A 14,531-nucleotide genomic window follows, 5' to 3' on the forward strand; every position below is an offset into this window, starting at 1 on the left:
GTGTGTGCCGTGTCCTAGGAGAATAAAGCTTCTGTATTAGCACACCTCAGGGGTATATGCCCTGTCCTAGGAGAATAGATCTTCTGTATTCGCACACCTCGGGGGTGTATACCCTGTCCTAGGAGAATAAATCTTCTGTTTCTCTTACGTCCTCCGACAGTCGCCGCCTCTTCATATTCGTCACATATGGGGTATTAGACTTTGCTCCGAAGGAGTAGCTAGGCAACAGAATATGTTAACAATAAAGCTTTTAACATATCCCACCCTCAAGGGGTGGTCCCCTCAGTCAATACCCTCCTACTTCCTGCAACCATATCTCAGTTTTAATGTCTAGCTTGTCAGGAGTGGCTGGCTTTTTCTGTGCTGGGGCTTTCTGCCCCAGACTCTTTCTTCTTTTTAAAATTTTGTTTGAGTTTTCTCTCTACCTTTACTTAGCTGTTATTTTGTCAGCGTTTGTTAGTTCTTCGGATGAAGAGGATCATGCGGGCTGGGTCTCGGGCTGATCCCCCTGATCGCAGGTCGTGGGTCAGTGGCTTCCCAGTCTGCCATCGAGCGTTCAGCCAGGTAACGCTCCTGGCACAGTGAACGACCCATCCCTGTTCGGTGCAGGGATGATTGGTGAGGTGGCTACCTCACTGGACGCTGTGCGGTTTCTTAACCCCCATTTTGTGCGTCTTGAATGCGACTCTCCCTGCCTCATGTGCAGCGGCTTGTTCACCTGTGCGGGTCCCCCACGCCATGTGAGGTAAGTGTATTTATGTGGGGACCTGTCTGTCTGGGGGGGTGTCAGTCTGGGACTGTGTAACCTGCCTTTAATCACACTGCTTGTCTCCCTATCTCTCGGCTGCATGCTGTGGGCTGCAAGGGGGGGGGGGGGGGGAAGATGTGTGACACTGTCTGTGTCAGGTTGATCAGTGTGTGAAGCTGTGTGCTGTGGGGCATGTTTTTTGGCATGTTTGGGCACTATACAGCGATCGCTGCGGCGATCTGACATGTATTCTGATACTGGAATGTAATGTGTGTTTTTTACTGCACTGTGGAGCGGCGGTTTCGGCGCCAAACGGCGCCATTTTGCCTACACCCGCTCCGGCCGCATGTTTTACATGCATGGCGGCCATTTTCTTGTAGCCTCCATAGGCTTACATAGAGCGCCCTGGCAGCATCACTTCCTCTTTCCAGGAACACCGATCGAGGCAGCAGCAGCGGCGAGGGTCTCCTCAGGTTTTACCCTTCTGTTCTTGCTATCCATTGCCTGTATTCAGTTTGCATATTCCCTGTGGGGGTCTTATTGTGCTTGAGTGTGGTGCGGTGGGCTGCGCTTGCTTAAAAGGGGCAGTTAACCCTTTGTTGTCTGGCATTACAGGGGCAATGGATTCTCAGGAGGGAAAATTTCCTACTGCCTTGGTGGAAAGCCAGGGGACCGCTGTCTCCCCCCCCAGGGGGGGATTTGGCCACTATTGTGGCTGGCCTTGCTGCTCAGGTGCAGATGCTGGTGGCTGCTCAATCTACTAAAAGGCCCAGAGTTGCTCTTTCCTCTGATTCTGAGGGTGAAGGTGATAGGGCTGTTATGGCGGGGGCCTCCTTATCGGGGTCCCGCTCCTCTCTTGATCTAATAGGGTCTGAGGTGGAGGCTGAAGTTGAGGGGGTTGATAATTCTCCCCCTGGCTCGCCTGAAGAGCTTGCAATCATGGATGAGTTGATTGCTTCCATAAAGCAAACGCTGCGTTTGCAGGATGAGGTGTGTCCCCCCGCCGCCTTGGCGGCTTATGGGACGCAGAGAAAACGCAGGACGCCGCAGGTTTTTCCCTGCAATGATGATTTTCAGCGCGCTGTTAAGGAACAATGGCGCAATCTACGCAAACCTTTTGCTGTACCAAGTAGATTCAAGCTGCGTTATCCTTTTTCACCTTCCACTGATGAAAGGTGGTGTGTGCCACCCCCAGTGGATCACGCAATTGCGGTTTTAAACAAAGCCACTGCGATTCCTGCAGAGGATTCCCCTGTGTTCCGTGACGCCACGGATAGGAGACTGGAGTCTCTTACCCGTCATACTTATTCTGTTACGGGTTCTATGCTTAAGGCTCTGTTTGCTTCTCTCATGGCGGCCCAGGCGATCGCAAGTTGGACGCAGATGCTTAGGCGCGTCCTAGTGGCCGATTCGGCCTCACCGGCGACCCTGGATATGGTGGATCAAATCCACCAGGGTGTCATGTATCTGTGTGATGCGGACCTGGACCTGATTCCGTTGGCTGCACGTGTGCACAGCGTGGCGGTGTTGTCTCGCCGCCTGGTTTGGTTAAAATGTTGGTCGGTGGACCAGTCTTCCCGTAAGACCTTAGCCAATCTGCCTTATGATGGGTCTCGCCTTTTTGGGGAGTCCCTGGATGTGTTGATTAAGGGGATCACCGGGGGTAAGAGCACTCTCTTGCCCCATTTCCCCAAAACTAAGGGGGCTTCTGGGAAGAAGCATGCTAATTTTCGGCCCCCTCAGGGGTCCTTTCGTGCCTTTCGGCCGCACTACAAGGGCAAGCTGTTCAAAGGTCAAGGCTCTCAGAAGAAGCCCTGGTCTGGTAAACAGAAGTCCGGCCAATCCGGATCTGCAGCCCATAACAGTGCGGCCTGAAGGGGCGCCCTCACCCAGTTTTGGGGTGGGGGGACGCTTGCTCGGTTTTCTTCGGCCCTGGTTGGCCCGTGTGCGGGACAGATGGGTTCAGGAAATCGTTCGATCTGGTTACAAGATCGAGTTTCTCTCTCGGCCGGAGAGCAGATTTTTTCCCTCAAATCTTCAACTGTCTCCAGAGCGTTTGCGGGACCTGCACCTGGCGGTGCGGGACCTGAGGGCTCAGGGAGTGGTGGTTCTGGTGCCTCATCGGGACAGATTTCGGGGGTTTTATTCCAATCTGTTCACCGTGCCCAGGAAGGAGGGCAAGGTTCGTCCAATTCTGGACTTGAAGGCTCTGAACCGCTCTGTGCGGGTTCGCAAGTTCCGCATGGAATCCCTGCGGTCGGTGGTGGCTGCCCTGGTTTCCGGGGGAATTCATGGCCTCCATCGATTTGAGGGATGCGTACCTTCACATCCCCATTTTCGAAGGTCACCAGAGGTACCTTCGATTTGCCATTGCCTTTTGGTCTCGCCTCGGCTCCGCGGGTCTTCACCAAGGTGCTTGCACCGGTTCTGGCATTGTTGAGGGCCCAGGGCATTTCTGTCCTGGGGTATCTAGACGACATCCTGGTTCGGTCTGCGACCAGCCAGGGTCTGGAGGAGGACCTGTCTGTCACGATGCAAACTCTACAGGAGTTTGGTTGGACGATAAATTTTCCAAAGTCGTCTTCCCTACCTGGGAATGATTCTGGACTCGGTACAAGCGAAGGTCTTCCTGCCGGAAGACAAACTCAGAACTCTTCAGGAGGAAGTCAGGTCCCTCAGGGACGTTCCGCACTCGTCTTTAAGGACGTGCATGAGATGTCTGGGATTGATGGTCTCGGCCTTCGAGGCAATTCCCTTCGCCCAGTTTCACACGCGGGGTCTCCAAGCGGAGATCCTGTCCAAGTGGGACGGGCGCCCTCAATCTCTGGATCTTCAGATCTCGTTGAGTCATCGCACCAGAAGAGACCTTCTGTGGTGGCTCCAGTCCCCGATGGTGTCCGGGGGCAAGTCGTTTCGTCCTATCTCGTGGACGGTGATCACCACGGATGCCAGCCTGTCGGGCTGGGGTGGTGTTCTGGGCGTTCTGTCTGCCCAGGGGACTTGGTCGGAGGGAGAGTCTTCCCTTCCGATCAACATTCTGGAATTACGTGCGATAAATCTCTGTCTTCATCGCTGGACGGACCGGCTGCAGGGCTGCCCGGTTCGGGTGCAGACGGACAATGCCACGGCGGTGGCCTACATCAACCACCAAGGGGGCACCAGGAGTGCCCGGGCGGCTCGAGAAGTGGCCGACATTCTGTCTTGGGCCAGGACTCATGTCCCGGCGATAGCGGCAGTTCACATTCCGGGGGTGGAGAACTGGCAGGCGGACTATCTGAGTCGCCAGACCCTGGATCAGGGGGAATGGTCTCTTCGCCCGGCTGTCTTCCAGATGTTGTGCGCGAAGTGGGGTCTTCCAGATGTGGACCTGTTCGCGTCTCGTCTCAACAACAAGGTGAGAAGGTTCGTGGCAAGGACGCGCGACCCTCGGGCAGACGCGTCGGACGCGTTAGTGGCCCCGTGGCATCAGTACAGGCTGATGTACGCGTTCCCACCGATTCAGTTACTGTCCAGGTTCCTTCGCAGGTTACTCTCGGAACGCAGCACGGTGATTCTTGTGGCACCGGACTGGCCTCGCCGGTCCTGGTACGCAGACCTCGTGAATCTGGCGGTCGACGCCCCTTGGCGTCTACCTCTTCGAGACGATCTACTGTCTCAGGGACCGATTTACCATCCTGCTTTACAGTCGCTGGCTTTGACGGCCTGGCTGTTGAGACGGAGGTCCTGAAGGAGAAGGGTCTCTCTCCAGAGGTCGTTCATACTTTGATCAACGCGAGGAAGTCTTCCTCGGGGAAGGTTTATTACCGTACTTGGAAGGCCTATTTTGCCTGGTGTGAGTCCAGGGGGTTTTCACCCCGCACGTACTCGGTTTCCCGTGTGCTGTCTTTTCTTCAGACGGGTGTTGATCAGCGTTTGGCGCTGGTTACGATAAAGGGTCAGGTGTCTGCGCTGGCCGTTCTGTTTCAACGTCCCGTGGCTTCCAACTCCTTGGTTGGCACTTTTATTCAGGGTGTGCGGCATCTGGTTCCTCCTAGGAGGGATCCTTTGCCCCCTTGGGACTTGAATCTCGTTCTTTCTGTGTTACAACGTGCTCCTTTTGAACAGATCAGGGAGATCTCGTTGTCTATGTTGTCCAAAAAGGTCGCCTTTTTGGTGGCGATCACTTCGGCTCGCAGAGTGTCGGAGCTGGCGGCTTTGTCCTGCAAGTCTCCGTACCTGGTTATTCATTTGGATAAGGTGGTCTTGCGACCTAATCCTTCTTTTCTTCCGAAACGAGTTTCGGAATTCCATCTTAATGAGGATATTGTCTTGCCTTCGCTGTGCGCGAAGCCTAAACATCCAAAGGAGGTGAGATTGCATTCTCTGGATGTTGTTCGGGCGATAAGGGTTTACCTTAAATCGACTGAGTCTTTTCGTACGACGGACTCCTTGTTTTTTCTTCCAGAGGGTCCTCGGAAGGGCATGGCGGCTTCGGCCTCTACCATCGCCAAATGGATCAGGCAGACCATTGAACAGGCCTATGCTTTGCAGGGTAAGGCTCCTCCTGTCCCTGTGAAGGCGCACTCTACTAGATCTTTGAGTACGTCTTGGGCCTGTCATCATGGGGCTTCTGTAGCCCAGGTGTGTAAGGCGGCGACTTGGTCGACCGTGCACACTTTCACAAAATTCTACAAAGTAGATGTTCAGGCATCGGCGGATGCTTCCTTTGGCCGCATGGTTCTTAGTGCGGCTGTTCCATAGGGTCCCTTGTTGGGGACTCCTGGCTGTTGGGATAGTTTTTTGTATCCCCTGGTTTTTTGTCTTTTCCTGGGTTGTTGCTCCTGTTGAGCACTTTGTTTTTTACTGTTGCCCAGCTGGTTTCCTTCCTTTGGTAAGGTTCCTTTCTTTGATGTGGAGACTGCGTTGCCTTTCGGCGCGGATGCGTTTCCCACCCCTCATGTTTGCACTGCTTTGGGACGTCCCCATATGTGACGAATATGAAGAGGCGGCGACTGTCGGAGGACGTAAGAGAAAACGGAATTTTTGTAAAATCTTACCTGTAAAATTCCTTTCTCTGAGTCCTCCGACAGTCGCCGCCCCCGCCCCTCTTTTGGGGTTTGGTTGTATACTCTACTGCTATTCCACTAAAACTGAGATATGGTTGCAGGAAGTAGGAGGGTATTGACTGAGGGGACCACCCCTTGAGGGTGGGATATGTTAAAAGCTTTATTGTTAACATATTCTGTTGCCTAGCTACTCCTTCGGAGCAAAGTCTAATACCCCATATGTGACGAATATGAAGAGGCGGCGACTGTCGGAGGACTCAGAGAAAGGAATTTTACAGGTAAGATTTTACAAAAATTCCGTTATTTGCACACCTCGGGGGTGTATGCCCTGTCCTAGGAGAATAGATCTTCTGTATTCGCACACCTCGGGGGTGTATACCCTGTCCTAGGAGAATAAATCTTCTGTATTTGCACACCTCGGGGGTGTGTGCCCTGTCCTAGGAGAATAGATCTTCTGTATTCGCACACCTCGGGGGTGTATACCCTGTCCTAGGAGAATAGATATTCTGTATTTGCACACCACGGGGGTGTATGCACTGTCCTAGGAGAATAAATCTTCTGTATTTGCACACCTCGGGGGTGTGTGCTCTGTCCTAGGAGAATAGATCTTATTCTTTATTAGCACACCTCGGGGGTGTTCCCTGTCCTAGGAGAATAGATCTTCTGTATTAGCACACCTCAGGGGTATATGCCCTGTCCTAGGAGATTAGATCTTCTGTATTGGCACACCTCGGGGGGGTTTTCCCTGTCCTAGGAGAATAGATCTTCTGTATTAGCACGCCTCGGGGGTGTATGCCCTGTCCTAAGAGAATAGATCTTCTGTATTAGCACACCTCGGGGGTGTATGCCCTGTCCTAAGAGAATAGATCTTCTGTATTAGCACACCTTAGATAAGTCTGGGTGGAGAACGGAAGTATAAGTTGGACCAATCAATGGAGCTATGCTGTGTCCCACCAATTAATTGATCATTTTTACTGCCTCCCTCCCCACCCCCTCTACAGCCGCCGCCTTTCGGTGAAGCAGACTCGTAAGTTACAGATGGATGAGGATGTGCTGTGTGTGCGCTATAGCCCGGACGGTCGTCTCCTCGCTGTGTGTCTGCTGGATTGCACAGTGAAAATCTTCTTTGTGGACACATTGAAGGTACAGCCGGAACCCGTGGAATGATTCCATGTGGTCACGTTGTAATTGTCACTCTAACGATCCCATTCTGTCTTTGCAGTTTTTCCTCGCTTTGTATGGACACAAACTGCCCGTCCTGTGTATGGACATCTCCTATGTAAGTATTGTACAGATGAGATGGGGGGGGGGGGTGTGGGGCAAGTTATATAGAGACCTGTAGGGGGGATCCTGTGACTTGTGGAGTGGGGGGGAAGTATGAGGCAGATTGTATAAAGCAGGGGTATTGAAATAAAATTCACAGAAGTCCGGTCAGCAAAATGTTTTTCCAGTAGATGTCCGAATATAATTTTTGTATTATTACTCAGCCCCACTTCACATCACACCCCTTTCAAATCACAGTACCCCCCCCCCCCCAATTTACATCACACTGCCCCCTTTACATCACAGTCCCCCATCTTTACATCACAGCCCCACCTTTTACAGCACAGTCCTTCATCTTTACTTTGTAGTCATCCCTTTGCATTGTAGTCCCTCATCTTTACATCACAGTCCCCCATTTTTATATAACCGACCCCCCCCCCCCTTTGCATTACAGTCCCCCCTTTTATAGCATAGTTTTCCATCTTTACTTTTCAGTCCCCCCTTTGCATCGCAGTCCCTCATCTTTACATCGCAGTCCCCCATTTTATATAACCCCCCCACATCACAGTCTCCCCTTTTAAATCACAGTCAACCCTTTTATAGGTCCCGCCTTTTTATAGCACAGTCCTCCATCTTTACATTGCAGTCCCCCCTTTGCATTGTACTCCCTCGTCTTTACATCAGTCCCCCATTTTTATAGAACTGCCCCCCCCCTTTGCATCACATTCCCCCCTTTAACATTACAGTGCTCCATCTTTACATTGCAGGTCCCCCCCATTGCATTGTAGTCTTTCATCTTTACAGCACAGCCCCCCCCCCCTTTTACCTCTCAGTCCCCCCTTTTACAATACAGTCCTCCATCTTTACATCACAGTCCTCCCATTTTTTATCACTGCCCCTCCCCCCCTTTACAAGTTACAACAAGGTCCCCCATCTTTATATTTCCCCTCTGCATCACAGTCCCCCTTATTACAATGCAGTTTTGCATCGTAGTTCCCCCCTTTTACATTACAGTTCTCCCTTTGCATCAGAGTTCCCGCATCTTTACTTCAGAGTCCCCCCTTTAGATTACAGCCCCCCTTCACATAAAGCTCACACAGACTCATGAAAGTTTATGCCCTTAGAACCACTTAAAAGCAGAGTCCCACCCAAAAGTGGAACTTTTGCTCATCTGCTCCCCCCCCCCTCCAGTACATTTGGCACCTTTCAGGGGGGAGGGGGGGGGACGGGTACCTGTTTTTGACAGGTACCCTTCCCCACTTCCGGGAGACAGCGCCACGGCTTTGCACATGCACAGTAGAGAGCCAACTGTGAAGCCGGAAGTCTTCACTGCCGGCTTCCCTTAGAAAGAGTGGCGGTGGCAGCCGAAAATGTTGTTTACAAGTTAAAAATCAGTATTTTTTGCTAGAAGATTACTTGGAACCCCCCCAAACATTATGTATATAAAATATATAATTTTTTTTTTAGCAAAGACTATGGAGAATAAAATGCCGGTCGTTTTCAATATGTTTTTTCACGCGGCATTTGCGCAGCTGTCTTTCAAATGCAACTCTTTTGTAAAAAATCAATTTCACTGAATTAAAAAAAACTAAACAGTAAAGTTAGCACATTTTTTTGTACACTGTGAACGATGATGTCACACCGAGTAATTAGATACCCAACATGTTACGGTTTAAAATTGCGCACACTCGTGGAATGGCGACAAACTACGGTACCTAAAAATCTCCATAGGCGACGCTTTAAAGATTTTTAATGGTTACCAATTTAATTGTTGAATCAAAAAACACCACAACCACTTCTCCGAGCTGAGGTACACAAAATGTTGGCGCTTTATAAATCCTGTTTAATAATAGCAATAATCTTTGCAGGACAGTACTATTATTGTCACCGGCTCTGCCGATCGGAATATAAAGATCTGGGGTCTGGACTTTGGGGACTGTCACCGCTCGCTATTCGGCCACGATGACAGGTGAGTGCGGTGCACCTACTCCGCTGTGTGTGTATTGGGGGGGGGGGGGGGGGTTCATAGTGCAAAAGTGTGTAACAAAGGATAAAGCTGCTCCACCCCTCACCTTCCTACATAATGAGCAAAGGGGAATAATAGAGGGTCGTTTTGAGTCTGCAGGGGCTGCTGACATCACAACCAAGATGGCGGCACCCGGCAGCACTCTCAGGGCTTTTGGATGCCTAACAAGGGGGGATTTTTTTGGTAAATTATGCATAAACTTATTTACACATATAACATTTTAGGTAGATTGCTGTTGAAATTAAAGGTCTAATGACAGGGTCTCTTTAATCTCTTCTCGACCATGCTATAGCCGTATGATGGCTACTCCGCGGTCGCCTATTTATGGGAGGGCGTCTTTTGACATTTTCCTGTTATTGCATTTCCCGCACACCCCCTGCAGCGCGCATCGGCAGGGATCTGTGATCGGGGTAAAGAACCAATCACAGCGGTTCTTTACCATTTGACCAGCTGTGTCCGGTAAGTGGCAATCCACACAGGGGACATCTATACGGATAATCAGGGCACTGATCATTAGTGTGCTGATATCAGTGCAGCCCCAATAGTGCCCATCATTACTTCAATCAGTGCAGCCACATCAGTGCATCCTCATCAGCGCACGTCGGTGCAGCCTCATTAGCGCACGTCGGTGCAGCCTCATTAGCGCACGTCAGTGCAGCCTCATTAGCGCACGTCAGTGCAGCCTCATTAGCGCACGTCAGTGCAGCCTCATTAGCGCACGTCAGTGCAGCCTCATTAGCGCACGTCAGTGCAGCCTCATCAGCGCACGTCAGTGCAGCCTCATCAGCGCACGTCAGTGCAGCCTCATTAGCGCACGTCAGTGCAGCCTCATCAGCGCACGTCAGTGCAGCCTCATCAGCGCACATCAGTGAACATCAGCACAGCCTCATCATAGATCTGTGATCGGGGTAAAGAACCAATCACAGTGGATCTTTACCTTTTGACCAGCTGTGTCTTATAACTGGCAATCCACACAGGGGACGTTTATACTGATAACCGGGGCACTGATCATTAGTGTGCTGATATCAGTGCAGCCCCAACAGTGCCCATCATTACTTCTTATCAGCGCAGCCTCATCAGCGCACGTCAGTGCAGGCTCATCAGCGCAGCCTCATCAGGGATCTGTGATCGGGGTAAAGAACCAATCACATTGGCTCTTTACCATTTGACCAGCTGTGTCCGGTAAGTGGCAATCCACATAGGGGACATCTGTACTGATAATCAGGGCAGTGATCATTAGTGTGCTGATATCAGTGCAGACCCAACAGTGCCCATCATTACTTCAATCAGTGCAGCCTCATCAGTGCAGCCTCCTCAGCGCACATCAGTGCAGCCTCCTCAGCGCACATCAGTGCAGCCTCCTCAGCACACATCAGTGCAACCTCGTCAGCGCACATCAGTGCAGCCTCGTCAGCGCACATCAGTGCAACCTCCTCAGCGCACATCAGTGCAGCCTCCTCAGCGCACATCAGTGCAGCCTCCTCAGCGCACATCAGTGCAGCCTCCTCAGCGCACATCAGTGCAGCCTCCTCAGCGCACATCAGTGCAGCCTCCTCAGCGCACATCAGTGCAACCTCCTCAGCGCACATCAGTGCAGCCTCCTCAGCGCACATCAGTGCAGCCTCCTCAGCGCACATCAGTGAAGGAGAAAAATTACTTATTTACACAATTTTTAGCAACTAAGAAACTTTTTTTTTTTTTTTTTTTTGAAAAATTTTGGGTCGTTTGCTTAGCAAAAAAAGAAATTCAGTGGGGATTAAATACCATCAAAAAGCTTTATTTGTGGGAAAAAATGATAACAATGTCCTATGGGTAGAGTGCTGCATGACCGCCCAATTGTCATTCAAAGTATGACGGCACAGAAAGCTGAAAGTTGGTCTGAGCAGGAAGGGGGTGAAAGTGCCCGGTAGGCAAGTAAAGTATGTCGTCCTCCTCCTCCTTGCAGCGTCATGTTTCTGCAGTTTCTCCCGAAGACGCATTTGTTCTTCAGCGGCGGGAAGGACCGGAAGGTGAAACAATGGGATGCAGATAGTTTCCAGCAGATTCAGACTCTGGAGGTGAGTGAAGGCCGACCCGTCGTATCATTGTAACGTTTTTCTTATTTTTGACAGTCAATGCGTCCGACTGAATGAAAATGTCTCCTCCCTTTTGGTCTCTCAGGGCCACCATGGAGAAGTTTGGTGTTTGGCTATCAGTCCTAACGGGGACCACGTTGTTTCGTCATCACATGACAAGTCGCTGCGGCTGTGGGAACGGACGAGGGATCCGCTCATCCTGGAGGAGGAACAAGAGATGGTGAGAGGGGGGGGGGATCTGTGCCATGGAGAGAAGGGAGCTCAGGCTATGTGATGGGGGGGGGGGGGGGTGACATTGGGGGTTCACCCTCTGTTGCAGACTTGTAATGCTAAACAAAGCTTAGTTATGTTTTTGGAACAGAAGAAGTACTGCTGAGGAGAAAGAGATTGAGTGGGGATAATGAGGCTTGTAATGTGTGATGGGGGGGAAGAGACGAGGCCTATGCTGTGTGATGAGGGGATGAGGCCTGCGCTGTGTGATGGGGGGGGGGGGGGGGAGTAGAGGCGAGGCCCGCGCTGTGTGACAGGGGGGAGGGGGAGAGGCGAGGCCTGCGCTGTGTGACAGGGGAGAGGCAAGGCCTGCGCTGTGTGACAGGGGAGAGGCGAGACCCGCGCTATGTGAGGGGGGGGAGAGGCGAGGCCCGCGCTGTGTGACGGGGGGGGGGGGGAGAGGCGAGGCCCGCGCTGTGTGACGGGGGAGGGGGAGAGGCGAGGCCTGCGCTGTGTGACAGGGGAGAGGCAAGGCCTGCGCTGTGTGACAGGGGAGAGGCGAGACCCGCGCTGTGTGGTGAGGGAGGGGCGAGGCCCGCGCTGTGTGACGAAGGGGGAGAGGCGAGGCCCGCGCTGTGTGACGGGGGAGAGAGAGGCGAGGCCCGCGCTGTGTGACGTGGGGGGGAGAGAGAGGCGAGGCCCGCGCTGTGTGAGGGGGGGGAGAGGCGAGGCCCGCGCTGTGTGACGAGGGGGGAGAGGCGAGGCCCGCGCTGTGTGACGAGGGGGGAGAGGCGATGCCCACGCTGTGTGACGAGGGGGGAGAGGCGATGCCCGCGCTGTGTGACGAGGGGGGAGAGGCGAGGCCCACGCTGTGTGACGAGGGGGGAGAGGCGAGGCCCACGCTGTGTGACGAGGGGGGAGAGGCGAGGCCCGCGCTGTGTGACCGGAGGGGCGAGGCGAGGTCCGCTCTGTGTCTGGGCAGTGGAGTGACCTAGCTGATCAAGAGAAGGATTTGGAACACGTTTATCTTTTAAAGGGCAGCCGTCTGAGAATAGGAACATTGGGGGAGGGGTAGTTTTGCCCCTCATGTATGAAGGTGCTGTGTCTCACAGCCAAGTATCACCTAGCCGGTAATACCCACCTCTGCACTGCCCCCCTGTGGCAGCTATATGCAGAACCCTTCCCCAGCATGTAGGTAAGGATGGGCAGTATTTCAGATGTGTGCTGTAAGACCACGCCCCTTGCAGAATTCCGTTTTGCCATAAAGAATTGGTAAGTGCCGCTACCACTCACAGGTAGGATTGCCGGGCTGAGCTCTCTGTAGTGATGAATTGGTGATAACTGTTTGTATTTCTCCCCTTCCAGCAACGTGAAGCCGAGTTCGAGGAGAGCGTAGGCAAAGGAGACCAGCCGGTGGTGAGTTGGATGTCCACGTCTGCGTATTATCGGAAGTGTCCAACCGGTGTCCGTAATAATGATGGCCTCCCTTTCTCTGCAGGTGGCGGGAGAGAAGGAAGGGGAGACGGGGCTGGCGGGAAAGAAGACCATCGAGACCGTGAAAGCTGTGAGTGGAATCTCTTTATTGGCCCATCCTCCCATCTCATACAGTCCTTGCGTTTCCCTATACAGACTTTTTTTTTTTTTTAAAACCACTTCAATACCAAACATTCCATTACACTGTTATACAAGCTGTACACTCACTACTTTACATTGTAGCAAAGTGTCATTTCTTCAGTGTTGTCACATGAAAAGATAGAATAAAATATTTACATAAATCTGAGGGGTGTACTTACATTTGTGAGATACTGTATGTCCCCCATACATAGTCAGCAACAGTTTTGGAGACCAGAAATCGGAGCCATCAGATGTAGTATGTAGATGTCAGGATGAGGATGTATGCAAGCGATAAGAGCCTCTCATAGTGCAGTAATCATAAACATATTTATTCAAAATAATCACTTACAATAAAACTTGGCTTGAAGCTTGTTACGAGCAGGGGACGCCGTTCCGCGTTCCACACAGCAGAAGTGACTTATTGCCTGTCGATGGACCAACGTGTTTCGTCAGCAAACGTCTGACGTCATCAGGGGTCATGTCTCCTAGCCAGCAGGGATGTCGATCCACGGGGCCAGCGGCCATGATTGTCGCCGGGCACCCGCGATCGATCCCCGCTGAGAGAGAAGGACGGGCAGCTGCTGTAAACACAGCTGACCGTTCTTCTCTCTGAAATGATCACAGAGCGCCTGTGATCCTTCTATATAGGATCACAGGTCTCTATGGTCATTTCACAAGTCCCTCCCCCATAGTTAGAAAACACCCCCTATACTCACGCTTAACCCTTTGATCACCCCTGGATTAACCCCTTCCCTTCCAGTGTCATTATTACAGTAACAGTGCATATTTTTTAGCACTGATTACTGTAGTTATGTCACTGGTCCCCCCAAAAGTGTCAAAAATGTCAGTTGGGGGTCCGATCTGTCCGCCGCAATGTCACAGTCCCGCTAAAAATCGCAGATCGCCGCCATTGCTAGTAAAAACATTTTTAAAAAACAATATAAATCTTTCCCCTAGTTTGTAGACGCGATAACTTTTGCGCAAACCAATCAAAATACACTTATAGGGGTTTTTTTTTTACCAAAAATATGTAGCAGAACACAAATTGGCCTAAAATGATGAAAAAATTAGATTTTTAAATATTTTTTTCTTTGGGAATGTTATATAGCAGAAAGGGAAAAAATAAAAAAAAAAATTTTTTTTTTTTTTTTTTCAGAATTGTCGCTCTTTTTTAAGTTTATAGTGAGAAAAAAAAATCGCACAGGTGATCAAATACCACCAAAAGAAAACTTTATTTGTGGGGGAAAAAAAAGGACATCAATTTTATTTGGGTACAGCGTCGCACGACCGCGCAATTGTCCGTTAAAGTAACGCAGTGCCGAATCGCACAAAATGGCCTGGTCATTAAGGGGGCAAATCCTTCTGGTGGTTAAAAGCAAAAGATCAAAAGAAAAAAAAAATGGATCTTTTACTTTAGGCCCCTTTCACACTAAAAGTCCTGCAACTTGAGCCATCTGTGTCATCTTGAGGTGAAGTAACGCAGTGCCGAATCGCAAAAAATGACCTGGTCACTAAGGGGGGAAATCCTTCCGGTCCAGTTAAGGGCCGTC

At 51.3% G+C, this 14,531-nt stretch overlaps 1 protein-coding gene across 1 annotated transcript in view; it reads left to right on the top strand.

Annotated features, from left to right (window-relative positions):
* The window catches only part of WDR3 (WD repeat domain 3), a gene marked incomplete at its 5' end in the record, with an annotated part of 59,263 nt that overhangs the window by 18,381 nt on the left and 26,351 nt on the right, over positions 1-14,531 (top strand). The window contains 7 exons of the mRNA XM_082246256.1: positions 6,795-6,936; positions 7,016-7,072; positions 8,925-9,025; positions 11,028-11,139; positions 11,243-11,377; positions 12,733-12,783; positions 12,866-12,931. Coding sequence (XP_082102382.1) covers positions 6,795-6,936; positions 7,016-7,072; positions 8,925-9,025; positions 11,028-11,139; positions 11,243-11,377; positions 12,733-12,783; positions 12,866-12,931 — 664 coding nt within the window. The remainder of the gene's footprint in view (positions 1-6,794; positions 6,937-7,015; positions 7,073-8,924; positions 9,026-11,027; positions 11,140-11,242; positions 11,378-12,732; positions 12,784-12,865; positions 12,932-14,531) is intronic.

The sequence above is a fragment of the Pelophylax lessonae genome (genome assembly GCF_965119305.1).
Source record: "Pelophylax lessonae genome assembly, chromosome: 2".
Taxonomy (NCBI): domain Eukaryota; kingdom Metazoa; phylum Chordata; class Amphibia; order Anura; family Ranidae; genus Pelophylax; species Pelophylax lessonae.